General features: G+C 46.8%; 5 protein-coding genes across 5 annotated transcripts; 2 read left to right on the top strand and 3 right to left on the bottom strand.

Moving 5' to 3' along the window:
• Positions 1 to 292: 292 nt before the first annotated feature.
• On the top strand, positions 293 to 3,404 carry LOC124695579 (pentatricopeptide repeat-containing protein At1g63330-like). Its single transcript, XM_047228407.1, has one exon. The coding sequence runs from the start codon at positions 293 to 295 to the stop codon at positions 3,269 to 3,271; it is 2,979 nt and encodes a 992-aa protein (XP_047084363.1). The 3' UTR covers positions 3,272 to 3,404.
• LOC124702403 lies at positions 3,394 to 5,532 on the top strand. The gene is made up of 3 exons (XM_047234545.1): positions 3,394 to 3,556; positions 3,984 to 4,092; positions 4,434 to 5,532. The coding sequence occupies exons 1-3, from the start codon at positions 3,394 to 3,396 to the stop codon at positions 4,762 to 4,764; spliced, it is 603 nt and encodes a 200-aa protein (XP_047090501.1). The 3' UTR covers positions 4,765 to 5,532.
• A 1,284-nt stretch (positions 5,533 to 6,816) lies between these two features.
• On the bottom strand, positions 6,817 to 8,016 carry LOC124698299 ((S)-8-oxocitronellyl enol synthase ISY1-like). The gene has a single exon (XM_047230791.1). The coding sequence runs from the start codon at positions 8,014 to 8,016 to the stop codon at positions 6,817 to 6,819; it is 1,200 nt and encodes a 399-aa protein (XP_047086747.1).
• A 7,373-nt stretch (positions 8,017 to 15,389) lies between these two features.
• On the bottom strand, positions 15,390 to 17,682 carry LOC124695578 (probable LRR receptor-like serine/threonine-protein kinase IRK). Its single transcript, XM_047228406.1, has 2 exons — positions 16,970 to 17,682; positions 15,390 to 16,851 (listed from the first exon to the last, which is right to left on the bottom strand). The coding sequence occupies exons 1-2, from the start codon at positions 17,680 to 17,682 to the stop codon at positions 15,390 to 15,392; spliced, it is 2,175 nt and encodes a 724-aa protein (XP_047084362.1).
• A 521-nt stretch (positions 17,683 to 18,203) lies between these two features.
• LOC124698297 (probable LRR receptor-like serine/threonine-protein kinase IRK) lies at positions 18,204 to 21,505 on the bottom strand. Its single transcript, XM_047230790.1, has 2 exons — positions 20,049 to 21,505; positions 18,204 to 19,930 (listed from the first exon to the last, which is right to left on the bottom strand). Exons 1-2 carry the CDS (start codon positions 21,503 to 21,505, stop codon positions 18,469 to 18,471), a joined length of 2,919 nt encoding a protein of 972 aa, XP_047086746.1. The 3' UTR covers positions 18,204 to 18,468.
• Positions 21,506 to 27,785: the final 6,280 nt, after the last annotated feature.

Genomic DNA, 27,785 nt, shown 5'->3' with positions numbered 1-27,785 from the left:
TACCGGCATCGCCGCCTCCGAGTCGCGGGAGCGAGACGAGGAATCTCTTCCCCACCTGTGGATTCGTGAAACTGGAAACTGCCTCCTAGGGATGGAAGCGAAATCGACGTGAAAAGTCTGGCCCACGGCCATCCAAATGGTCGCGTGAAATAAATCGGGGTAATTGGGCCCTGGATTGGGAAAAACGAGGGGAACCTCTCGGGATGGGCTGCAACCAAATAAGCGAGCCGGTTCCAAAATCCACTAGGAGTACTGAATCCCCTGTAGTCGACGTCTCCCCCTCCGCCCCACCATGTTTCTCGTCGCGCGCGGCCGCCGCTCCGCCTCCGCCGCCGCGGCGCGCCTTCTCCCGATCCCACCGCCTTCCGCCCCCTTCACTACCACCACAGATGCATCCACTTCCGATCCCGACGCCGTGGCCGCGGAGGTCGCCACCCTTCTCTCCCGCTGCTCCGGCGACTGGAAGCTCGCCATCGCCACCTCCGACCTCCATTCTCGCCTCTCCCCCGCCGTATTATCCTCCCTCCTCCGCCCAAACTCCTCCCCTCCCCTTCACCCCAAGCTCCTCCTCGACTTCTTTTACTGGTCTCGCACGCGCCTGGCGCCGTCAGTCCCCGCCGCCGATGCATTCGCCCACCTCGCCGTACACCTCTGCGCCGACTCCCTCTTCCCACAAGCTAATGGCCTCCTCGAACAGATGATACGCACCTACCCCTCCACTCCCCTCGTCCTCAGCTCCATCCAACGCGCGCTCACGGATTCCAGTTCCACATCTGTCCTCAACGTGCTGGTAGATACCTACAAGAAGGCTAGAAGGGTCCGTGATGCCGCCGAGGTCGTCCTTCTTATGGAACATGCCGACCTGGCCCCGAGTCTGCGCTGCTGCAACGGGCTGCTCAAGGACCTGCTGCGCGGAGGCCACATGGATCTGTTTTCAAAGGTGCGGGGATTCATGGCCAGCGCCGGGATTTCGCCAGACGTCTATACATACTCGACTATGATCGAGGCGCATTGTAAGGTCAGGGATTCTGATTCAGCCGCAAAGGTGTTTGAGGAAATGCGTGAGAGAGGGTGCAGCGTGAATGTTGTGACATACAATGTGCTGATTGGTGGGCTATGCCGCTGCAGTGCTGTTGAAGAGGCCTTTCGGTTCAAGAAGGAAATGGTGGAATCTGGGCTAGTTCCAGATGAGTTTACTTATGGTGCGCTCGTTAACGGTCTCTGCAAGGGCCGCAGGTCGAGCGAGGCTAAGTCGTTGTTGGATGAGATGTCCTGTTCTGGGCTGAGGCCGAATATAGTAGTTTATGGGACTCTACTTGATGGGTTTATGAGGGAGGGCAATGTGGCTGAGGCTTTTAAGATTGTCAAGGAGATGGTTGCTGCTGGCGTGCAACCAAACAAGTTCACTTATGACAATCTCATTCGAGGGATTTGTAAGGCGGGAGACATGGACATTGCTTCCAAGCTGCTCAAGGATATGCTCAAAGTTGGTATTATGCCTGATACCATGACATACAATTTTGTCATGGAAGGGCATTTTCGACAGCGTAACAATGAAGCCGCTCTTCAGCTTCTCACTGAAATGAGGAATGCAGGCAGTTCTCCTAATGTATATACTTACAGCATAGTGGCTAACGGATTATGCCAGAGTGGTGAGTCGAAAAAAGCAGATGATCTCCTCGAGGAAATGATTCAAAAAGGTTTGAAGCCAAATGCTTTTGCTTATGCACCTGTAATCTCAGGGCACTGCAGAGAAGGTAATGCCTCATTGGCATGTGATGTTCTTGAAAAGATGATCAAGGCGAATGTACTCCCTGATTTGTACTGCTACAATTCTCTTATAGTTGGACTATCTAATGTTGGAAGGATGGTGGAAGTCACAGAGTACCTTGCTCAGATGCAAGATAGAGGATTGGCACCAAATGCATTCACATACAGTGGTCTCATTCATGGATATAGTAAGATCGGGAATCTGGAAAAGGCTGAGCAGTTATTCGAGCATATGCTTAGCAGTGGGCTAAAACCAGATGATGTTATCTACGTTGACCTCCTGGAAGGTTACTTCAAGTCAAATGACAATGAAAAGGTGTCATCTATTATTCAATCCATGTCAGGCCAGGGAGTTAGTCCAGATAACCATATGTGTGGGATTGTGATTCATAATCTGTCCATGTCTGGCAGTATGCAATTGGCTTTTACGGTTCTTTCAGAGATTGAGAAGACTGGATTTGTTCCTGATGTGCGTATATACAGTTCATTGTTATCTGGTCTGTGTAAGACAGCTGACATGGAGAAAGCATTTGCTCTTCTTGATGAAATGGCTAAAAAGGGACTAGAACCTGACATTCTATGCTATAATACACTAATTGACGGGTTTTGCAAGTCTGGTGATATACTACATGCCCGTAAAGTCTTTAATATCATATTAGATAAGGGCTTAGTGCCAGATTGTATGACATACACAGCTTTGATAGATGGAAACTGCAAAATCGGTGACATCACTGATGCTTTTGATTTGTATAATGAAATGCTAGCTAGAGGAGTCGTTCCAGATGCGTATGTCTATGCTGCACTTACTGCTGGATGCTCAAATTCCGCAGACCTTGAACAGGCAGTGTTTATAACTGAAGAAATGTTTGTTAGAGGATATGCCAGTGTTTCCTGTTTCAACACTTTGGTCCATGGCTTCTGCAAACGTGGCAAGATCCAGGAAACTTTAAAGTTGTTCTGTGTGATGATGGATAAAGACATAGTGCCTAATGCACTTACTATTGAAAATGTCATAAATGGACTTGGTGAGGCAGGAAAACTCTGTGAAGCACACACAATTTTCGTTGAGTTGCAACAGAAGGAATCTTCACAAAGTGCTACCACTCAGTTCTCTTTGTTGTTTATGGAAATGATAAATAAAGGACTGATTCCTCTAAATATCATAGATGACGTGATTCAAGCTCATTGTAAAGAAGGGGATTTGGATAAGGCTCTAATGTTGCATCATGCTGTAATGGAGGAAGGTTCACTAATGAGCTGCTCAACGTATATTGCTCTTGTGGATGGCCTTTGCAGGGCGGGGAAGTTAACCGAAGCTTTGGATTTGCTAAAAGAAATCCAGAAGCTAGGTATTCATCCTAATGAGGATCAATGCTTGATGCTATTGAATGATCTTCATACATCAGGATATATCCAAGAATACAATAAAGTGTTTGATGCTATGTTGTGCCACAAATGGTTACAAAAGGATAAACACTGCAATTTGGCTGGTGTAATCTAGAAGCTGTATCCGTACAAGAGAATACTTTACATAGTAATTCTGACATTATGGTCTGCAAGTGCCATATGCATGTATGCACCTTTTTTATTTGAGAGTTTTATTAGATAAATATATTCAAGGAAATGTCCCAGTATTGTTTGCTCTTATTCAAAATCACATGGGATAACTCTACATCTTTCCAGCTATTTGTTCTTCTCCTGTTCAGGCATCAGAAGCTCAACATGCAAGGAGGTTGTCCTGTTGGCCAGTGGTGGAAATGGCAATATGTACTTTTACTGTTCTTAGGTCAGTCAATACATATTTCCCTTTCTGGTTTCATCTCATTCAAGTGATCCATTACTTCCTGTGTTTGGATATATAGGGCTTATTTTCATTGGTACGTAATTAACATTATTATTCTGTTTTCTGGCAATAAGGTACTCCGTAAGTAATTTTCTGTATTAGGTTGAAGTTTCAAGTAGTTGCTCATATATCTGCTGAGCCATTTTAGGACCTTTGCAGATCTGAGAGTATAGAAAATACACTTTCTATTGATACTGATTTCAAAGAGTAGTACTACAACATTTGTGTGCAGCTTGCCACCTTGCATAGCATAAACAAGTCAGTATCTTGGGGACATAACACATAATTGTACATTTTCCGTATGAACATAAGAGCCCAAAATATTTTCTGCTATAAATAAGTGGCTAAACCAGTTCATCCCCATTAACAGGGGAAAGCATCAGATCATTTTTTCCTGTGGCATTGGCATCTTTTGGGTTGTTACTGAAGGATATGGAAGACACATTGTGTTTCCACCGTAAACATCTTAACCACTGCCGGTAAGGTTATTTGCCTTGCGCTTTACATGCTGTATTGCTTTCTGAACATCACACTACTTTTGCATAGTGTTCATATATTTTACTTCTTTCTGTGGCTCTTGTTTTATTTCATTTTAGTTCCACACTACCACAACTTTTGGGGATATGGGTTTCAAAAAACCAAGTTTGGTCAGCGTCTGTTATACCAATCAGAATCACTTGCTAATGGGTCTCTCTCTCCACAGTGACCATGGTAGCCTGGCGGTGTTCGCAGATGCACATGGAGTATAGATTTGCGATTAGATATGTAGTTGATTCAACGAGTTTGATGAGAAGAAACTTTTGATGATTCTTGCCTTCAGATCGACATGGAAGAACCGAACGTGGCGAGCTACACGTCTGCTCCTTCACGATCCAGGATGTAGGCGGCCCAGTGGAGAGGCGATGAGCAAAGGGGAGATAGATGGAAATGTAAGGTGGGAGGAAACCTTCTCCGCTATGTCAACCGAGCCTCGGGAGCGAAGCTCGGATGGACTAAACGCATCACCAGGCAGCATCCCATTACAGGCTATTTGCATTTCTGGACAGTACAGAACAAGGTATGGTTCTGCAATGACTACTGATCGACACAGCCTGTCACTTCCATCAAAGCTCTCCTTGGTACTGCAGAGTATTCAAGTCAATGAGCATTAGGTTTGCATGCCGTAATGTTGGCTGCACAACACGGGCAGCTCTGGTTTTGGCCTTCTTGATGCCTGCACAGCAGTGCACAGGCATAACCCTGTCTTCCCACTTGGGCAAGACAGTTGCTGCAGGGCCATTGGACTCAAGGCGCCAATGCCACTGCCCAACTCAACACTTGTTCAACCAAACAATCAAAAATAACTCTTAATAGTACTGGGTTATCTATGACTTGAGACAAAACTACCAAAAGTTCTATGCTTCAAGGTCTTAACAGCTGCTGTCACGGTTCTTTGCTCCATCAAGAAATCCTTCACCTGGCCTGCCCTCAGACAGCATTCTGGCTTCCTTGCAACTGACCCTCGGAAGCCAAGCTCGGTCAGCTTCTTGATCATGTCTTCTCCCTTAACCATCTTCTAGAGTCCAGCATCTTCAAATTGCTTGATCACCTTTTTTTTTTAAACAAATGGATCTCTCTTGCTCTCTCTCCAACCATTGCTACAAATATTAAGAACACACAATCAATATGTATGTTGCAACAATTAATTAAAGCAACAATGTGGCCATGTTAATGACACACTCTTGTGAATATATGGATGGATGTAAAATTCCATTTGAGATAGGAGCCACATTTGTCCAAATAATAGAAGATTCCATGCTTGGAAGAAGAATAAACAACTTATTCAAGCTATTCAGCATGTCCAATTTTTCACTTTCAGTTCACATACCATTTCAGCTAAACCATGGTTTTAAAAACCAACAGCATAATATAGCATTCATAAAACCAAACAACCTTCTTAAAACTAAGAATAGTCATAGTGGGACACATGTTACCACTCTATGTTATCACCTTTATAGTGGTCAGTAACATCAAAGTATTATCATAGATATATAAATTAATTAGCTTGTAGACTCGTTGTAGTTTGGGAAGTGTGATGTTACAATAACTAGTTATGTTACTCAATCATCTCCTCTTCTCATTAACTCACTATCACATAAGTAAATTTGCTGAGTTGCACACTTAGTTACTAATGAAGTTACTTGCACTATGAGACTAGCCCTAATGGGAGTGTCATAAGTAGTATCATGCATGCCATGTTGGTAAAAAATCTGATGTGATAAATCAATTAATGAGGGTGGTATCATAATATGATACTGTATCATAGCACATAAACCTAGAAAACTTCATGGCAAATACATCATATACACACATTTGCATTGAGATTCTGCAAAATATTAAATATGATAAAAGTATGATACTACATTATGATACTATGTATTGTGAAGGTGGTATCACAAACTAATATCATGTACATGATACTAGTGTATGATACTTTCCACTGTGACTAGTCTGAATAATCTAACAGTTGGTTAGTTTTAGCGCAATACCCAATGAAACATTCATAGGACATAGGACACAAGAGGATGCCAATATGCGACCATTTGGCCAAGGCTCCTAAGATACCTTTATTTTTATTTTACGCTTTCTCAATTGATGATGTAACTATAAACGACACAAGCCCACGACTTGCATGGACACACGATCAACTCAACACAGTCGGGAGGCTGCCCGGGTTAATATGATACGACTGGGAATGTCCACTTTCGTAGATGTGGATGCGCTCATTGGCTAAAAAACATACCTGGACATATTTTAAAATGTCAAACAAAAATTGGAAAAAAAAAATCCAGATGTATTCGGAGGAAAATGCAGACATATTTTCAGTGTTCCAATATATCTTTTCGCGAGAAATTGTGTTGTATTTTTCACACAGGCCACAAAAAATGTCCTTTTTCCACAAAACATTATGTACCAACATAGAATATCCGGGATTTTTTTCCAGACTTTTGACATTTTGAAATGCATTTAAACTATATTTTCATGTATGAGCTGAAACACCGTGTGATACTTCCATACTAAGATTGGCTATTCGTAGTCGGCTCATTTAACTAGTCACATACTTCCCACAGCTGGTTATCTAAACACCAAACACTCGGCTAATCAGTCAACATAACAACTAGGAACTTTGCAATAGCACAGTACCCATCAATCCAGCAAAGACATCAGGGAACAATCTTGGAAACCTTCATCTTGTCGATCCATGTTTTGAAGGAGTTGACTGTGTTCCTGAAGCCAAGGAATCCATGCTCCTTGCTCTTGTTCATGCTATCCAAATGCTCGAACTCGATACCCAACATGGCGTCCACGAACCACCAATTAGCCACCTCCTCAAGCTTCGTCACAATGAGCTCGTTCTCCTTGATGATCTCCTCCCACACCGCCTCCTTGTCTGCCATGACCTCAGCAAGCCTGAACCTGCTCGCCTCTCCTTCATACCCAGCCCATGCCACCCCGAAACGGTCGGCCAGGATCGGCCAGAGCCGCTTCCATTTGAACACATCCCCGTTGCTGGAATTGAACGCTTCATTCTTGGCGAGAGGGTCGAGCGCGGCCCAGATTTCGTGCTCGGCGATGAGGTCTGCATCCGAGGAATCACTGAAACTCTCCCAAGCGACCCTGGACCCAGGCCACCGCAGCGTGGCACCCTCCTTTCGGCAGATGGCGGCGTAGACGCATAGGCTGCCGACTAGATTCATGGCACCGCGAGCAGTTAATCCGAAGATGGTTGTGGGGCGGTGGACGGACCAGCTGACGGCGCCGTGGCCGCGGGAGACCTCGTCGAAGAGCACGTCCTCTTGGTCGTAGTAGAAGTTGGGATGATCCAACCGGGGCATGTCCTCGGTGTAGGGCGGGTCGTTGGCGGGGATCTTGCCGATGGCGTCGAACGGACCGACGTAGTGCTTGCGGCCGGTCTGCAGGCAGACGTGGACCAGCGCCGGGCAGCTGGCGACGACGACGGAGAGGACGCTCCGGAGCATGGCCGAGTTGGCCTCGCGGTTCTCGGCCTCCGTGGGGTGGTTGGACCACGCAGCGTAGAAGATGTGGGTAACGTCCGTGAGGGGCGCTAGTGCCTCGGCGACGGCGGCGGAGTCCGCGAGGTCGAGGTGCAGGTACGTGACGGCCGGGGAGGGCGGCCGAGACCAGCGCGGGAGCGGGCGGCGGGAGACCGCGTACACTTTCCAGGGCCCGCCAGGGGTGTCGTGGCGCGGGAGGATATCGACGAGGGAGGTGCCGACGATGCCGGTGGATCCGATGACGAGGGCGACGCTCTTGAAGGAGGGATCGACCGCGGCGGCGTTCTCGTCCTGGCGCTTGGTGACCGCGCCGCCGGTCGCACGTGCCCACCACCAGCTCGAGCTCATCGCGGCAGCCGGCAAGTACTGTAACAGCTGAGGCTTCGATGGATCGGTGACGGTGAGCAGAGGAGCAAAGGAGAGAGTGGCCGGTGATCGATGAACTTGCGACGCCGTGCTCCGTGCGCTTTGGCGGGGTATAAATAGCGCACCTAGCCTAGCCGCCGGTTAAGCTACGCCTCCATGCTAACATGCTTCCGCATTGTTCTAGGGGGTGTTTGGTGTGGCTTTGGCTTTTAGCACAGTTGCACCGAAAGCACCTTAACAGATAGGTCTTTTTGCTTTTGGATTTTAGAAGCAACAAAGATCCTATTCTTTTGGCTAAATCCAAAAGTCAAAAAGACGCCATTTGTATAGGATGCTTTTGGCTGAAATGCCAAAGCCAAAAAAAGCCACACCAAACACCCCCCTAGTACGATGATGAAATGTCAAAAGCAGATGCACCTTATGAGTATGCTAATTTCTCCAGCGGTTCTCTCATCCCTGCATCGAACAAATCGGCGAGCGGCAGCGCTTTCTCCTCCAAGACGGCGGCTTCGTGGAAACCGTGCTGGCCTTGCCTTCATGCATGACGACATCAGGCTGCTGCTGATGTTTGCCGTTACGTAGAGCAGGAAATGGGTCGAAGAACAGACCCACGTATAAATAGAGGAAGCCCAACCCAATATTCAAGGGCGGTTCAAGATGGTCAACACTCAACAGGGTCGGACGTGATTTTTGTTTGGCCCATATAACATAGCAGAATAAAAATCACAGGAAAAGCCCAATTCTGGTTGCCAATTCTTGTGTTTTCGTTTACACTTCTATAGTCCACTCAAAAAAAAAGTTTACACTTCTGTATTTATTGATTGATTCTTCATGGTATGATGATCCATCTAATTTCTGATGAAACACGTTAAATTATAGGTAAATAATGTATTTACAGTATAAAAACATTATTAAGGTGGACGATCCTACTTCAAAATCTTCCAATAGAAAATATATAGATAATGAGTTTATTTCATGTTTATTTCACCAAGATACACTTTTTTTTAGACGAAAGGCTTGAGAGGAGCCTGGCTTTAATTTAAAAAAGCAGCAAAACAAATTCCAAGTATCAGTACAAACCTCTGAAACCAAGTTGCAAAAACACACTTTTTTTTGCTAGGGCAAGGCAACGTCCACCTTGCTACGTGACCTATCTCTCTCCTCCCACCGCCGCCTCCAAGAAGCTCGGCCTCCACTCCGCCTGTACAATAGGTTGCCCCCCCCCCCCCCCTCTCCAGCCGGCCTCGCTGGTGTCGGGATGGGTGGGGGAACACGATCTATGGGTAGAGTTTTTCATAAAAGTAGTGCTTTCAATATATTAGATTAAGGTTTTGGTGTTCGTACTTTTTGGCCTCTGCCTCAATGAAGATGCTATGAAGATGCTATCGTCTACAAAAAGTGATCTTTTGGCCTTCGTTTGACGACGAGATCTCCGTCCCAGCGTTAAGATGGTGTTGGAAAATTACAATTCTCTAGGCACGAGCCTTCAGATCTTGCTTCGCCATATCGGTTTTGGAACTTTTCTCATGGTTGCCGCGAGGAGTCTCCTCACAATATTTTTCCCAGCTGCTATGTCCTCGACAATGGTGATTCGTACTCTCGGCTCCCCAGCTACATTGACCATGTTGTTCGGTTATTTTTTTCTAGTATATTGGTGTTGGTACTCTTGCGGATGTTGATTGACTATCAATGATTACGCACGTTTACTTAGCCTTGGCATTGCCGCTTAAATTAAAATTATAGGTGAACTTTCATTGGTATTCACATGTCTACGGTTTGGTATCTATCTTTGGCTGCCTTCAGATAAGTACAAGATTGTGTCATGGATGAAGAAATAGTTTGAAGACCTCAAAGATTTAATCGTTTATTTTAGACTTTATTTTGCAATCATTGGAGACAACTCGTGTGTCTCTACCATGTTTTTCGATAAAGCAATAGATTAATATCAAAAGATACCAATTACACCCAGCCTCTGCAACAACGCAACACCCTAATAGCAGTACGGATGCACACAACAAAAAAGAGAAAAGAAAACTAAGAAATAAAAGTCCCGCCATCCCAGGTCTAGCAACATCAATACATCCACCACCAAGACAACACCTGAAATACAGACTCTCCAAGAAGGGAACAGTGCACCAGCGCCGTCGTCGCCCGATCAAAGATCTTAGGTTTTCACCCTGAAGATAGTCCCCGCTCTTAAAATAATGCCTCCAACAAGGTCATTGCCAACACAACCAGTTAAGGCCAGACCTTGGGTTTTCACCCTGAAAGGTAGGACTCTGAACTTCACATGTGCTGCTGCCCCCACTTTCGTACCACTGCTGTGAATCCCGGAACACCAAGCAAGTTCCTCAACATCGCGAAGACTTGGACCTCCTTTAGCTAATCCCCCAATCCCGCCTTCATGATATTCTCTGCTTCTGACTTCACCATGGACCAAAAGTACTATTTAAAAGAATTGGAGATTTTAAAGAATTGTTCCAAACACACACAGATAAGATTACGAGTTTAGGCTTCCGCCCTAATGCCCAACCAAACACATGCCAACACAACAACCGAAGGGATAACATCAGTAGGGCACTCTCACGGCGGGCGGAGGGGGGGGGGGGGGTCTAGGGATCCTGCCAATAGCGACCTCCAGCGTCTCATGGTCCAAACTTCTAGCCACTAGTTTCAACACCTGCAAGTATATGAACACTTTGTAGAGGCAATCAACGGATTGTGTTGGGAACTCCCCCTCAGTTGAGAACTTATTCCTAACGTTCCAAAGCGTCCAACCGAGATCCACGGTACAAATCCAAAAAAAAAACATGCTTGGTTTGGCCCACACATCCCCGTAAGAGCCTAGCTACATCTATGAGACATGAGGGGTTCCACGAACATTAGAGTCGTTTCCTACCTACACTCCACATGAATTTGGCTAGGGCGCATGAGAAGAAGATGTGGTTCGTGTCCTCGTACTCCCCACACAAGGCACACAATCTTGTGGAGGGGCCCTTCCGCACTAACTGCCACAAGAGCATGCTAACCTTTGCGGGAATGGAGATTTGCCACTGTGCACTACATAATTTGTTTGTGATGCCTTGCCAGAGCTTACGATAAAGCGACTTGACTATCAATCTCCCTGAAGGTTCAAGAACCCAAGAGATGGCATTAGGATCATCACTTAAATGAACATAATCTATGTCCTAGAAGGGGTGGCCCATTCGGTGCGCTATGTAGGGACGATCTCACGGCGGAAGGGGATATTCTAACTACCTCGGTTCCTAGTTCCTAGGCTAACCCACCGAGACCACAAGGTCTAGGGAAATGGCATAGAGAGCCGGGAGTCTATCCTTCATTGGTCTTGATCCCTGACGCCAGTCTTCCCAAAGCCTAGTGGAGTTTCCATTGGACACCGTGTCTAGCCCCCAAGCTAAACAATTGTTTCACCTTCTGGATCGAGTTTCAGAACTGTGAGCTTCTGGTCTATGATTATCAATCGGAAGATCATTGGAGCGTAGGTATTTATTCCTAATAATATCAACCCAGAGACCCTCCTCATGCGCATGCAATTTCCAGAACCACTTAACCATAAGGCACATGTTCATTTGTTTTGTGTCCACAATGCCTAGACCCCCTCCCCGTCCCAAGGACTTAGGCGTGCACAAAGCAGACCACCTAACCCAATGGTACTTGCCTTTAGAACCATTAGCTCGCTGAAGAGGACATGAATTTTCCCACACATGGATCTGCCCTTTTGGCCTCCTTACACATATTTGAAATGATGTATAATAAAATTTTCAATAATGAAACATATGTGTTGACTTCTCGATTGTTGTGCTCTGCAAATTTAGTCTTAAGGTTGCGACTTTGTAATGTGGTGTTTCGCACGTTAGTTTTCTCGATGTGATTACCTTTGTCATGTAGTCTTTGGAAGATAAGTCATCTATACAAACCTCACGACGATAAAGGTGTTTCTCCATACATATATACACCCACCGTGACGCACGCTTACACCCATATAACCTATTTTTAGACCTATTTTTTTTATTGTAATGATATATTGTCGAGCAATATTCATTTCTTTTCCTCTTTCTCAACCCGTGTGCAACCGAAAGAAAAACTCAGTTACAATCACGTACAAACCCAGGCCGCATGAACCACGATGCAAATCTAAGCTTTCACGATCACCGGTTACTTTACCCTCCAAGCAGAATGAAAGACACCGTGGACGCAGCTAAGCCTAGAGCGAGAGAACACAGCAGAGGCGGGGTACTAGCATGTCAAATGCACATCATCGCCTTCACAATTCATGAGTGTAAATCATGATCTCCGCTTTCACTTTGCTCATACATAAGAACCCGAAGTGGATGGAGAGAGGAAACAATGCTAGCTACTGCCCATCGCTCGCCAATGGTTGAAAACATTGCTCGAGACAGTAGCCGCGCGGGAGGGACGATCCCTCGACCTGTCAAGCGTGAAGCAGGTATGCACAGTAGCGCGTGCATGCTCCTCGACTCCTCGTAGACTTTTTCTTTGCCAAAGCTTCATGGCAACACAAGTGGCAGAGTATGTGTCCTTGGAAAGGCAGCGCGCCCCACCGTCCCATCCGCAACAGCTTGCCTCCCCGCCGGCTGCCGCTACGCACTGAACCCGGCCTCCTCCACTTTCAAAAGCACCCGGCCGCGCGCGCGCACCCAACCGACCTGCTTTCCTTTGTTTCTGTTGCTGAGTACTTTGCGATCATGGTCCTCTTGGATCAGGCCCCTTTGGTCCACCACCACCCTCCGCTCAAGAGTACTCACGGGCTCTCCAAGTGCAAATCCTAGTCTGCTCTGCGATTTCCCACCTCTTGTTGTTCTCTGCTACCCTTCCCAATTTCCCATGTTGGGCTTAATGGTAAGCAAGAGCAGCCAAGAATCGGGAGCTAACGACAATGGCAATGTGCTGCCTAAACACGCTTGTTTATGGGTCAAGTGCAGCAGCTAGCAGGACAACCTAGCTGCAAATCACACCAGTATCGTCTTCCGGCCGGTGAATGATTCACCGAATCTACACTATGAAGATCGACCATTCCAGCATCCTCTTCCACCCTAGTCAAACTGTGCACAATATAAGCAACACAAAACAATGATGATATAGTACATGGATAGAGGCTACCTGTAGATATATAACTGCAGACTATTCCATGGAAGGTACATGTATGGTTAACGTTTTGTTGTAGATAATGGAGCATGTTCTAAGTTCTGTATCGATAATGCTGTAAAAAAATGAAAAGTTCAGTATGAACAATGGCACGTTTTAGCAGCAATACCGTAACTTAACAATGACACGTTTTAGCAGTATGAAAAGTTCAGTTGCACAGCACAGGCAGCCAAGTGAGCACCGACGCCTGAACAATCATACGAGTGAGCAACCAAAAAGCCCCATGCCACAAGATTCTCCTCATCACTTTGCCGGACCAACCAACCAGATGGACTATCCTATCACAGTTGCTCGCTTTCGCCTCTTCCCTCTTTTCCTCTCCTTCTCCCGCCCACATTGTGGTCTTTTTCGCTTCAAAAGTTCGAGTTGGGAACCCGGGGAGAGAAAGCTAGACCTGATTGAACATGCCCAACGGCGTGGTGCCAAAGCTGCCCTTCAGTGAGCTGTCCTGCACCTGTTGCCATTGCCCATCGATGAATAGCTGCCGTTAACTAGCCAACGTAGATATGTGCATAACCATCTTGGTCAGGACATATCAGGGGACATCCCAAGATCTTCACTGGTTGCTCGGGGCTCTGGAGACGAGGGAAGAAATACAGTGGGGAAACTGGCAATCCCTAAAACAAAATAAAATGCGACTCAGTGTACCTTACCTCCAAGCAGTAACTGACGTATGCTTCAAAGGCATCTAGCAACTTCACGACACCGAGTCGGCCAAGATTTGCAGAGTTTGCATTGGCATAGATCGCTAGATCGGCTCTTGATTTGATGGTCAAAGGGGCATCATAAACTAAGAGCTTGATTATCAAATTTTCCTATGGTTGGGTGATAGAATCGGGCTTGCATGTAGTTTGAACTTTGAAGGGACCGACAGATGGGAAGGTTATGCTGGCCGCTAGACAGCTCCAGATGTGGTGCCAACAGTCATGGTGATGTATGTTTTCGTCCTATCCTCGTCGTTTGTTTGCGAATTATGTGCTACTTCTCTGTACCGGATGAGAGCAAAGCAGCAACAAGGAAAATGGAGAGCTAGCTAGCTAGGATGACCCGACTGAAACATCACATTCTGCAAGTGTCGCTCTGTCCTTATCATAATCTAAACAGCCATTCGGTATCCATGGAGTAAATTATCAACTGGTGTCTCGATTAGTTAACTCGAGACAGAGTACAGGGTGTCTCCATCCTTCTTCGTTGGAAATAAAAAGAGCAAAGATTCTCTTGCAGTTGCAGCAGCATGACGGGTGGAAGAACAAGTACATGAGGAAGGCGACAGATAAACAACTTTTACTATGCACTACAGTTGTGGTCAATCCATATCAACATGTTCTGATCTCTCTATATAATTCCAATCGGAGTCGTGTTAGATGAACAGACAAAACATCAGACATTCTGACGGATCACTTGACATGTAGAGTGTACTTGTCAAGTGGTTCAAGTACGATAGCAAACATTTTAAAAACTAACCAAGACACAAAAGAAATAAGCATGGTGTTTTTGAACCAGATGACAGATACTACTGGGCAAGAAATTGACGACACACATGAAAAAATCCTTTTCTTTCCTCTTGAAAGAGAAAAGGGAGTTTCTCAGAGAAGGCTTTACTAAAATGGTTTGTATTTCACAGAAAACAATGAAAATGTACATAAATTTTTTATCACCACTCAATTGCATATCGGTTCTAAATTACAGCTGTAGCTAGAAATGGCAGGACCAGATCAGCGGGATGGCCATAGGTAGTTAGAATGGCACACACCAAAGGGACACACAAGTAGACCATTACATGATCACACTAGTAGTACATAACTGAAAACGAAACGACAGACAATTCAAAGAGTAGACACCAGACAAATATGAGCCAGCACAGCACTGGTTTTTTCTAAACAAGTCTTGTGCTTACATAATTGATGTGAGAGGATCCACAACAGACATCACACTGATGAGGATCAGAGTCAAACACATCAACAGCCATAGGCCATGAAGCCACTGCATGCATATTACATAATTCCTTGACTATCAAAAGACTAGGATGGCACCTTGCACTCTGCTCCTACTACCTAAAGCACACTAGATAGAATTTCCTCTTCTTTCATCATTTAAATGTTGCCAAGCAAAGAAGGATTCCAAAATGGAACAACAACCAACAAAAGGGGGACGAGAGCAGATAGAGCTTAACCTAATTCTTCTTCTGGGCTGTCCTGAGGGCATCTGATCAACTCCAATATGTTCACCACCTCACTCATGTCTGGCCTATTGGAAGGAACCTGGGAAGTACAGACCAAGCCAAGCTTCATGATAGGAACAGCCTCCTCCAGAGGGAATTTTCCACAGAGCCTCTCATCGACGCACTCTTCCACCTTGCCTTCATCCAAAGCAGCCCTCACCACATCACACAGCACAATAACATCATCTTCCATGTACTCCACTGGTGGCCTGCCTGACATGACCTCGAGGACAAGAACCCCAAATCCATACACATCACATTTCTCAGTTATCTTCACAGTTCTGCATGTGAACTCTGGTGCCATGTAACCAAGTGCACTCTGTACCTTGCTGCTCAGAACATACCGATCCAACATTGGCAGTAGCTTTGCCAATCCGTAGTCCCCAACCTTGGCCTCGCCTGATCCATCGATCATAATGTTGCTTGACTTCAGATTGTAGTGGATAACATCATGACGGTGGAGGTGAGCCAGGCTTCTTGCTATACCAAGAACGATATCAAATCTTTCCTTCCATGAGAGGTAGTTTACAGAAGACGGCTCATGCAGTTGTTTATGCAAGTTACCACCAGAGACAAACTCATAGATAAGAAGCTGAAGAGATGGTGTCCAGTAATAGCCCTTGAGGGCAACAAGGTTACGGTGGCGTAGCTTGCCCAGCATCTTAACTTCTCTCTCAAATTCATCTTGAGATTTCACCAAGCTTGACACAGTCAGTTTCTTGATGGCAACAGGCTGGCCATCTCGGAGAGTGGTCTTGTAGACGGTGCCAAAACCACCACGGCCAAGCTCACAGTCCTTGTTCAGGAGAGCATGGGTACTTGCGCTGAATTCTGGATTACCTCCTCCAAACATTACAAGCTTGCCTGATTTCACATCAGTTGTGGGTGACTGGCTAAGATATCCATCTGAGAGTTCTAGCTCGGCAGCAGAATGAGAAGCCGGTGCACGAACTTGGAGGTTAAGGACAGTAATGGTTATGATGCCAACAGCAATGAGAACAGCAGCACCAATTGCAACAAGGGCTGAGATGCTGAGTATGGTTTTCTTGTGATGGAGCCCCCCAGGAACAGGCTCTTTCTGTCCCAACGGATCATCGGGAGAAGATTCTGGATTCAACACGATTGGTTTTGGTAACACACCAGGACAAGAAGAGTTGAGCTTTGCACCGCAAAGGCCAGGATTGTCAGACACTGATGAGAAGGAGATAGTGTCAAAGAAACTACCAGGAGGCAGATCCCCAGAGAGCTGGTTATGTGAAACATTGAAGCCAATGAGATGGGCAAGGTTGGAGAGCTGCTTTGGCAGACCACCAGTGAGTTTGTTCCTAGAAAGATCAGCGGTCTGAAGGTTGGTGAGATTGGCTAATGTTGCTGGAATAGCTCCTGTTAGACTGTTATGTGATAGATCCCTGCAAGGCAAAAGATACCATAGAGAGTTATTAGAAAACAAAAGACAAAATTACATGAACAACTCCAGATATTAGCCTGGACAATCGAACAGAATCAGAAAGAAGTGCTTGAACTTACAGTGATGCGAGGGTTGAGCAATCCCCAATCTGGGCTGGAATTTCACCAGTGAGGGAGTTCTTCCCAAGCCTCAGCACTTTCAGCGACTTCCCTCCAATGGTGGACGGAATACTCCCAGTAAGCTTATTGGCACTCAAATCAAGCACCTCCAGTGACTTCATCTCCACAATGCTGGCTGGAACACTGCCAGACAGAGAGTTGCAAGACATGTTCAACGACTGCAAGCTCAGCAGTTTTGAGATCTCCGATGGGATGTGTCCTGAAAACGAATTGCTTGACAGGTCCACGCCTTGAATCACAGAAGATGCATTCACAGGCACCGCTAGCTCACCGCTGAATGTGTTGTCGGACACCGACACCCATTGCACGCCGGATGCAAAGACCCAGGCAGGCAGGCTGCCCGTAAGGGAATTCCAGCTCACGTCGACGTGCACTAGGCTTCTACATCCACCAATTGACACAGGCAAGCCACCAGTGAACCCATTTCCAGACAGCCTCAGCTCCCTCAGTGACATGAGCCCGCCAATAGAGCCCGGGATCTCCCCGGAGAACTTGTTCCCCGACAAATCCAGTACCTCCAGGCTCACCATTTCTCCAACCCAGGTTGGAACATTCCCGGTGAGCGCATTTGAGCTCAGCTCAAGGTTTGTGCAAGTGGAGAGCCTGCGCAGGGACTCCGGCAAGTACGCTCTACATGTTAAGTGATCAGACATTCTGACGGATCACTTAACATGTAGAGCGTACTTGTCAAGTGGTTCAAGTACGATAGCAAAAGTTTTAAAAACTAACCAAGACACAAAAGAAATAAGCATGGTGTTTTTGAACCAGATGACAGATACTACTGGGCAAGAAATTGATGACACACATGAAAAAGATCCTTTTCTTTCTCTTGAAAAAGAAAAGGGAGTTTCTCAAAGAAGGCTTTACTAAAAATGGTTTGTATTTCACGGAAAACAATGAAAATGTACATAACAATTTTATCATCGCTCAATTGCATATCGGTTCTAAATTACAGCTCAACATAGGTAGAAATGTCAGGATCAGATCAGCAGGACGGCCATAGGTAATTAGAAATGGCAGACACCGAAGGGACACACAAGTAGAGCATTACATGATCACACTAGTAATACATAACTGAAAATGAAACTACAGACAATTCGCAGAGTAGCCCCCAGACAAATATGAGCCAGCACAGCACTGGTACTTTCTAAAGAAGTCTTGTGCTTACATAATTGATGTGAGAGGATCCACAACAGACATCACACTGATGAGGATCAGAGTCAAACACATCAACAGCCATAGGCCATGAAGCCACTGCATGCATATTACATAATTCCTTGACTATCAAAAGACTAGGATGGCACCTTGCACTATGCTCCTACTACCTAAAGCACACTAGATAGAATTTCCTCTTCTTTCATCATTTAAACGTTGTCAAGCAAAGAAGGATTCCAAAATGGAACAACAACCGACAAAAGGGGGACGAGAGCACATAGAGCTTAACCTAATTCTTCTTCTGGGCTGTCCTGAGGGCATCTGATCAACTCCAATATGTTCACCACCTCACTCATGTCTGGCCTATTGGAAGGAACCTGGGAAGTACAGACCAAGCCAAGCTTCATGATAGGAACAGCCTCCTCCAGAGGGAATTTTCCACAGAGCCTCTCATCGACACACTCTTCCACCTTGCCTTCATCCAAAGCAGCCCTCACCACATCACACAGCACAATAACATCATCTTCCATGTACTCCACTGGTGGCCTGCCTGACATGACCTCGAGGACAAGAACCCCAAATCCATACACATCACATTTATCAGTTATCTTCACAGTTCTGCATGTGAACTCTGGTGCCATGTAACCAAGTGCACTCTGTACCTTGCTGCTCAGAACATACCGATCTAACATAGGCAGTAGCTTTGCCAATCCGTAGTCCCCAACCTTGGCCTCGCCTGATCCATCGATCATAATGTTGCTTGACTTCAGATTGTAGTGGATAACGTCATGACGGTGGAGGTGAGCCAGGCTTCTTGCTATACCAAGAACGATATCAAATCTTTCCTTCCATGAGAGGTAGTTTACAGAAGACGGCTCATGCAGTTGCTTATGCAAGTTACCACCAGAGACAAACTCATAGATAAGAAGCTGAAGAGATGGTGTCCAGTAATAGCCCTTGAGGGCAACAAGGTTACGGTGGCGTAGCTTGCCCAGCATCTTAACTTCTCTCTCAAATTCATCTTGAGATTTCACCAAGCTTGACACAGTCAGTTTCTTGATGGCAACAGGCTGGCCATCTCGGAGAGTGGTCTTGTAGACGGTGCCAAAACCACCACGGCCAAGCTCACAGTCCTTGTTCAGGAGAGCATGGGTACTTGCGCTGAATTCTGGATTGCCTCCTCCAAACATTACAAGCTTGCCTGATTTCACATCAGTTGTGGGTGACTGGCTAAGATATCCATCTGAGAGTTCTAGCTCGGCAGCAGAATGAGAAGCCGGTGCACGAACTTGAAGGTTAAGGACAGTAATGGTTATGATGCCAACAGCAATGAGAACAGCAGCACCGATTGCAACAAGGGCTGAGATGCTCAGTATGGTTTTCTTGTGATGGAGCCCCCCAGGAACAGGCTCTTTCTGTCCCAGCGGATCATCGGGAGAAGATTCTGGATTCAATACAATTGGTTTTGGCAACACACCAGGACAAGAAGAGTTGAGCTTTGCACCGCAAAGGCCAGGATTGTCAGACACTGATGAGAAGGAGATAGTGTCAAAGAAACTACCAGGAGGCAGATCCCCAGAGAGCTGGTTATGTGAAACATTGAAGCCAATGAGATGGGCAAGGTTGGAGAGCTGCTTTGGCAGACCACCAGTGAGTTTGTTCCTAGAAAGATCAGCAGTCTGAAGGTTGGTGAGGTTGGCTAGCGTTGCTGGAATATCTCCTGTTAGACTGTTATGTGATAGATCCCTGCAAGGCAAAAGGTGCCATAGAAAGTTATTAGAAAATAAAAGACAAAATTACATGAACAACTCCAGATATTCGCCCCGACAACTGAATCGAGCCAGAAAGAAGTGCTTAAACTTACAGTGATGCGAGGGCTGAGCAATCTCCAATCTGGGCTGGGATTTCACCAGTTAGGGAGTTCTTCCCAAGCCTTAGCACTTTCAGCGACTTCCCTCCAATGGTGGACGGAATACTCCCAGTGAGCTTATTGGCACTCAAATCAAGCACCTCCAGTGACTTCATCTCCACAATGCTGGCTGGAACACTGCCAGACAGAGAGTTGCAAGACATGTTCAACGACTGCAAGCTCAGCAGTTTTGAGATCTCCGATGGGATGTGTCCTGAAAACGAATTGCTTGACAGGTCCACGCCTTGAATCACAGAAGATGCATTCACAGGCACCGCTAGCTCACCGCTGAATGTGTTGTCGGACACCGACACCCATTGCACGCCGGATGCGAAGACCCAGGCAGGCAGGCTGCCTGTGAGGGAATTCCAGCTCACGTCGACGTGCACTAGGCTTCTACATCCACCAATCGACACAGGCAAGCCACCAGTGAATCCATTTCCAGACAGCCTCAGCTCCCTCAACGACATGAGCCCACCAATAGAGCCCGGAATCTCCCCGGAGAACTTGTTCCCCGACAAATCCAGTACCTCCATGCTCACCATTTCTCCAACCCAGGTTGGAACATTGCCAGTGAGCTGATTTGAGCTCAGCTCAAGGTTTGTGCAAGTGGAGAGCCTGCGAAGGGACTCGGGCAAGTCGCCGGACAGCGAGTTGGACCCCAGGTCCACTGACCTGAGCAGCGGGCAGTCCCCGATGTCATCCGGGAGGGTGCCGGTGAGGCCGTTGCTGTGCAGGTTGAGCTCCCGCAGGTTGAACATCTTGCTGATGCCGACAGGCAGCTCGCCGGTGATGGCGTTGCCGGAGAGGTCGAGCGTCCGCAGCGCGTTGAGGGACCAGATGTCGCTGGGCAGCGCGCCGGTGAGGCGGTTGGAGGAGAGGTTGAGGGACGCGAGCGTGCCGCAGGCGCCCACGTCCGGGACGTCCCCGGAGAAGGCGTTGTGGGCGAGGGAGACGTCGCGGAGGGCGTGGCACTCGGCGAAGAACCCTTCCGGGATGGCGCCGGAGAAGGCGTTGCGGGCGAGGTCGAGCTGCTGCAGGCCCGGGAGGCGCGCGAGGTCGGCGGGGACGTCGCCGGAGAAGTTGTTGGCGGCGAGGGAGAGCGACTGGAGCGACTCGAGGCGGAGCAGGCCGCGGCCGAGCCTGCCGGAGAGGCCGAAGCCGGCGAGGTTCAGGTCGGAGACGCGGCCGGTGCGGGGGTCGCAGGTGACGCCCGCCCAGGCGCAGGCCCGCTCGTCGTCCTCGCTCCACGTCGCGAGCCGGCCCTCCGGGTCCACCACGTCCGCCTTGAAGACGATTAGGCCTAGCACGTCGTCGTTCAGCGCCGCCACTGAGGCCGTGCCGCCGTTCTTGGCCGCCGCCGGGAAGACGAGGTGGGCGAGGAGAAGCAGCAGCAGCAGGAGAGGCCGCATTGCTGCTGCGAGTTGGATCCCGGATGGCAAGGCAGCAAGAAAAGGGAGGGCTTTGCCTTTGGGGGGCTCGGAAGAACGAGAGATGGGGTGCCCCCGCAAGATTACGGGGAGAGCGCGATTCCGAGGAAGAGGACGAGCTAGTAGAGACGGGATTCACTCAAATCTGCAGAATACGAGCTCCAGGATTCGAATGCGGCGCTCCTCTCTCCTGCAAAATTGAAGTGGAGAAGAAGCCTAATGTAAGGGATTAAGCTGGGGAGATTCGGGGTGTGAGAAGTAGCAGAGGTAGGTAGGTACGTACCGGCACGGGAACCTCCGCCGTCGACGGCTATGGCGCCGCCGCCGCCTCACCGGAGAACGCCATTGTTGCAGGTGGGGGGGAGAAGCAAGGGGAAGAGGGGCGGAGGCGTGGTGTGAAGTGAACCGTGTAGGTATAGTGTGTTGGGGAGAAAACAGTGGGGAAAAAAGCTGCTGCAACGCAGGGGCGATCGGACGGCGGTGAGCCGCTGCAGCGCGTGATGGACGGTCCGGATGGCCCGGGAGCTCAGGGAGAAGAAAGTGGTTTGTGCTGCGTACGGGGAAATGATGGGCTGGGGCGCGTGGGCCGAGTGCATGGACCGAGAGTACGTGGGGTTTCGAGAGCGTGGTGGACCGAGCCCGCCCGCCCGCGCGAGTAGAATCTCAACTTTTCGGTGCTTTTGAGGCGGACTGTTGTGCTGCATTGGATTCTTTCGTAGCACGAGTATTTCATACTACTACAGTGCACACTGTCATGCTCGTTTGTGTCATCTTTATGAAAACACGAAAATTTGTCATCTTTTTCGCTGGATGAGAAAAATTGAGCATTCAAAATCATCGCTATTGAGCTACTCTAAAATTTTAGACTTTTAGTCTAAAATTACACTTGGAGTCATTGGGTCTTGAAACCAGCGCAGGAAAAGAATCATGCCAATGTGTTCCAAAGTCAACTAAGGGGCTTTGGCTCATATTCATAGGTTTTTCAAAGTAAACTTGTAGGATTCTAATATATAGGAATTTTTTCTATAGATGTTAGTATGTTCAAACAATGAACCCTCCAAAATTCTTATCGGTTGTTTTTCTGCAATGTAATCTGGTTGGAAAAATATCTATATGTCTATAACAACTATAACATCTACTCTACTCTCCCTATACAAATTTCCTCCACTTATCCTACGGTATAGCTAGGGATGGCAGCTGCAGGGTATGGGTACAGATGGAGCGATACCATACCCTTGCCCGTTGCACTTAATCTTACCCATCATCCGTACGCATGCCCGTCAACGGGTACATATTTCTTTCCATACACGTCACCCGGCAGGGCCGTGAGTAAAAATACCCGCACTTACAAAACATCAAATTAATCAAAAAAATAATAGTAAATAACAACATGTAACCAAAGTTACAAAATCAACAAATTTAAACACCAACACATAATTATGAGCAAGATATCATAAACAATAACACATTTTAATAAACGTAAAGATGATATGAACCGCGGTAGTCACATACAAGGAGGTGAAGCAATACTAAATAGTGTCTATCTGAAGCATGAGGCCCAGCCTAGCTACATGAATGGGTGATTATATGAGAAATTAAGTACTTTAAAATATTACGATGGGTAAATGGGTACGTGGGTATGGGTTCAACGATCCCATACCCGTACCCACTCTACCCGATGGGTACAATATTTTTTTCATTTACATACCCATGGGTAATTTTTTTATCCCATACATGTACTTCTAATGGATTTTTACCCGGCGGGTACACGGGTCATGGGTACCCATTGCCATCCCTAGGTATAGCTAAACAACATTTGTTTTCGAATCTTATAGGATTCCACATGCCATGACATTCTATTCTTGTGTTCTTGAAATCCCGCAAACCAAAGAGATCCTAAATGTGTGCCTCCTCGGCTCCTCGCCAAAAAAAAGCATGTGACCAGCTCATTATACCTACTTATCTAACTCTCGAACATGTGATGAAATGCCATAACATTTTGGTACAAAGCAAACATGTTGAATGTTACATCACATGCAACTGTTTTTATTGAAATGAATCAAGGGACTTAGATGAACACTTGTTATATTGTTTATCCATGGAAATCCCCATATATAGAGGCTTTTGGTTCAATGAAAGAAAAATTTTAGGGCTCTTTGATTCATGCTTTGAGAAAGTGCCCGTACAAAAATGTGGGATTTAAATGTTAGTGTGCATTTGGGTCCTACATCTTCTCTCATGAAAAACAAAGAATTGTTTGGAAGAGTTTGGAGTCCATTGAAAGCTACTTTAGGAATATATGGCATTAAAATCCTTGAGGAAAATCATATCCCTACAATTCATATACTCCCCCCTTGACAAGGGATTAACTTATCAATGCCTATGGATTGTAGGCTAGGGTTTAGTTAGAAGTAGAGGGCAAGTAGATCTCGAAGGTTTCAGCCGAAAAGTACTCGACGATTATGAAAACTAGGGTTTGCGAGACAATGATTCGATGATCTCCTCGTCCCTCGACTCCCCTTTATATAAGAGGTGGAGCCGAGGGTTTCGTTTTGTACAAGTTACGTAGTCCGGGACGGTTTCTAACTCATCCCGCCGATTCACAAACAACACTTCCTATTACAATTCTACTTTCCTTAATATATCTTGGGCTCTCGAACCTTCTTATTCTTCGGGTAGTGGGCCTTCATTAAACCCCGGGTACCATCTTTGGCAGGCCCATTTGGGATGCCTATGTCGATAGCCCCGAGATTTTGCTTGAATCGTAGAATCGGGAAAATCTCCTTTGCTATTTTTATTCGACAATTTAACCTTTTCTATATTTCTTTATATAAATTTCTATATTGTACAGGGATATTGGTAGTTGGGGCTAGTTCATCCGACGGATCGGGTACTAGTTAACTTGCTCTAGTGGCAATCCGCAAAAACCTACTTCAAGATCACGTCCCTGGACATGATCTCGGGATACGGTGTAAACTTCGACAGGTGCCGCTTAAGGTCTTACCATTCCGTCGAGTCCCGAGTCAAATTTATCGAATACCTAACGCGTCCGTTAGGATTTTTCTTCGTATCTCGTTGATACGGATAAAAGTAGCGAGCGCGAGTCTTCGGCGATGCCACGCCCAGCGAGAATGGATCCGGGGTCTTACCTTCGCAAATTTGCGGCATTCGAGAATTGATCGCGACTTTGGCGTTACGAGAATATATTGTCGAGTGCTTTTCCGGCTGTTGGAATGGCACATTTTATCGAGTGAAATATGACATATTAATCTCCCGATGGGAGTATATGCAGAGTTAATTATAACTCGAAATATACTCTCTTGCTTTTCTATCTTTCTTTCTTTTTCCTTTTTTAAATTTCATCGGGCACGCGAACAGCGTTCCCGATGGGAGTAGCCCCCGAGGCTACAGCCAAGAACTTGTGCTTGGTTGTAGGCTCAACATTTTAGTCCACCTTGTCGCTATATTGCCATTACTTCCCGATATTCTCTCTTTCTTTTCTTCTTCTTTTTATATCTCGGGTGCGCGAACAGCGCTCCCGATGGGAGTAGCCCCCGAGGCTACAGCCAAGAACTTGTGCTTGGTTGTAGGCTCCCACAATTTCTATATTTTCCATAGTCGAAATTTTACTTTTATCGAAGTAGCCCCCGAGCATTTGGGCAAAAACTTGTTTCTCGACCAAAGGCTCCCGAAGTATTCAAATAACTTCTCCTGTCGCCATTCTCCTTTTATTTTTCTTGTCAACATATATTCCTTTGTCAAATTCTCTTCAGCTCTATTAATAGTCGAAATTTTACTGCCTTGTGGGTCCATTGTTCCCACCACGTTGACACGTCGTGCAAGTGGGGGACACACGTCCTCCGCTTTTCCTGGCGCACGTTCAGTAACGCCTGTTCCATTCCATCTCCATAAAAATACCTTTTTACCCTCTTATCTACTGGATCTCTTTTCACCACACGATTTCTTCATCCGACGGTTCATTACTTCTCCCGAAGCCTATATAAACCTTTCTTCAACCTCCGTCCGGTCCTTCGCTTGCGCCGCACTATCTGCCCCTCTGCGAAAACTCCCCTGCGCCCATCTCTTTCTAATCTTCTGCGCACACGAACATTGCTTCTTCAGTGCCGTTGATGCCACCACGCACGCGCCTCACTCGCCATAGCACTCCAGAATCCACGATGGCTGCTGAAGATCTTGAGTGAGAGAGATCTAAAATCTCCAACCAGGACATCAACCTGATGAAAAGGCTTGGCCTCATGAAGAAGGAAGACGCCATCCGCTTTCCCAGCGAAGAAAGCTACCCCAACCCTCCAATGGAGTACCGGGTTAGTTTCGTTGATCATCTCATCCGCGGCCTTTCTACCCCAATCCACGATTTCCTCCGCGGTCTTCTCTTTGTCTATGGGATTCAGCTGCACCAGCTGACCCCCAATTCCATCCTTCACATTTCTATTTTTATCACGCTTTGCGAATGCTTCCTTGGATTCGCTCCTAATTGGGCTCTTTGGAAGCGCATTTTCTGCCTTCGCCGCAATGGCGCTCACAACGCCACCTACAACATAGGTGGTGTAGTTATCTGTGTCCGAACCGATGTCGATTATTTCGACGTCAAATTTCCTACTGTGTCCAAGGATGGCGCAAAAGGTGGCTCTATATACACGAAGAAAGTGCCAATTCCGTGGAACACAACATAGTTCCTTTCGACGGAAACGCAAAAATTCAACGCCGCTACTCTCGGGACGCCGAAGCTTCCGAAGAAGAGAAAAAGGCGACGAAGCTCTTATGTCTCGTATTCATCAGCTCCAAAATACTCGAGGCAAAGAGTTATCACGGTGTCCAAATCACTGCCTATTTTCTTAGGATTAGAGTGCGGCCTCTTCGAGGCTCGCAAAATCCCCTTTGGACGTATTCGGTGCCAATGACGCCAATAGGCTCTCCAGATGATCTTCTCGTGAAGGACTTGGAGAAGCTTATTCGAAGAATCACCTCGGCCGAGCAAGAGGGATCCTATTCCTTCCTCTTGTCGCGTGGAGCCATACAGCTCCACCAATCCACTCCCGAGGTATTTTGTCTTCTCAAATTTTTATTTTGTTCCGAATTTTCTCTCGCATCTCATTGTATTGATATTTCTCTATTTTTCCTTTTGCCGCTATTTTCCTGCGAGAATCATCCTACTATGGCTTCCCTTCCTCCTCTTCCGAGGATGGAGAAGTCGAAGAAATGGGCATTGTCACTGACGACAATCAAGAAGCTCCATCCTTTGTGAATGATCCCGTGGATTCTCGAAAATCTGCGGGATCTTCCGAAGACACTACGTCGGTCCAATCTCCTCCTCCTGCCGTTTCTCCGCAGAAGAAAAGGAAGAGGAGTAATGCCGAAGATTCCGGCACATCCAAAGCCGAAGAAGTTGTTCCTTCTCATCCGAAGGCGACTTATATCCTTATGTTGCATCCCTCGTCAGCTCGTAAGTTTTCCTTGACTTCCCCTTATTTCTGTAGTCGAAGTTTTTCCTTGTCTTGGTTTTTATGCTATTTGATCCTCACTCGCAGTGATGACGAGGAAGAAGTACCAACTCGTGACGTAGCTCCTCGAACGAGGCACGTCACATACTTTTAGTTATTTCGGAGAAACCCGTTGAAGGAGAAGAATCGTCGCCTCCTCAACAAAATGTTGATACATCTACTCCTCCTTCAAGCCCCCTTGTCCCTTCACCCAAAAGGGCAAGGGTTGAAATGATCATTGAGCCTCCCCCTCAATTGAGAAGCTCCTCGTCGCAGCTCTTGGATGATGTAAGTTTGTCGACATCTATATTTTCCTCTATTTTGCTTTTTATGCCCTTACTTTTTTTAATGCCGATGTTTTCTCCTTCGTTCTTCTTCTTTGACAGCCTATGATCAAAGATCTTATCCGCATCGGGTCCCAATTTATTGGGTACCGCGAGTATGCCAGCAGAGCCGAAGGTAATAACCTTTATATTTACCGTTCTTTCACGAATTTTGCTCCTTTTTGTTTGTCGCGATTTTTTGATCTTTCTTTCCCCTTTTTATCTTGATAGAGAAACTTGCAGAGGCCAACAAGCGTGCCGACGCACTTGCTCACAAACTAGAGCACAGTGAGGCGGCTCGCGAGAAAGCCGAACTTGCCGCTAGCGAAGCTAAAGCTGAGGCTGATGATGCCAAAGCAAAGGCCGCTAGTGTCGAGGAACTGCAGAAAAGGCTCAAAGATGCTCGAATCTGCTTTAGACGAAGCGGAAGCCGCACAA

This window comes from Lolium rigidum, chromosome 3 (genome assembly GCF_022539505.1).
Source record: "Lolium rigidum isolate FL_2022 chromosome 3, APGP_CSIRO_Lrig_0.1, whole genome shotgun sequence".
NCBI lineage: Eukaryota > Viridiplantae > Streptophyta > Magnoliopsida > Poales > Poaceae > Lolium > Lolium rigidum.
This window is presented reverse-complemented; position numbering and strand designations above follow the sequence as displayed.

Coding starts and splice junctions, on each gene's coding strand:
- LOC124695579 (XM_047228407.1), top strand. CDS start 293: ATGTTTCTCGTCGCGCGCGGCCGCCGCTCCGCCTCCGCCGCCGCGGCG.
- LOC124702403 (XM_047234545.1), top strand. CDS start 3,394: ATGTCCCAGTATTGTTTGCTCTTATTCAAAATCACATGGGATAACTCT. Junction 3,557..3,983: donor TGTACTTTTACTGTTCTTAG/GTCAGTCAATAC, acceptor CCCCATTAACAG/GGGAAAGCATCAGATCATTT. Junction 4,093..4,433: donor AAACATCTTAACCACTGCCG/GTAAGGTTATTT, acceptor TCTTGCCTTCAG/ATCGACATGGAAGAACCGAA.
- LOC124698299 (XM_047230791.1), bottom strand. CDS start 8,016: ATGAGCTCGAGCTGGTGGTGGGCACGTGCGACCGGCGGCGCGGTCACC.
- LOC124695578 (XM_047228406.1), bottom strand. CDS start 17,682: ATGTCTGATCACTTAACATGTAGAGCGTACTTGCCGGAGTCCCTGCGC. Junction 16,852..16,969: donor TGCTCAACCCTCGCATCACT/GTAAGTTCAAGC, acceptor TTTGCCTTGCAG/GGATCTATCACATAACAGTC.
- LOC124698297 (XM_047230790.1), bottom strand. CDS start 21,505: ATGCGGCCTCTCCTGCTGCTGCTGCTTCTCCTCGCCCACCTCGTCTTC. Junction 19,931..20,048: donor TGCTCAGCCCTCGCATCACT/GTAAGTTTAAGC, acceptor TTTGCCTTGCAG/GGATCTATCACATAACAGTC.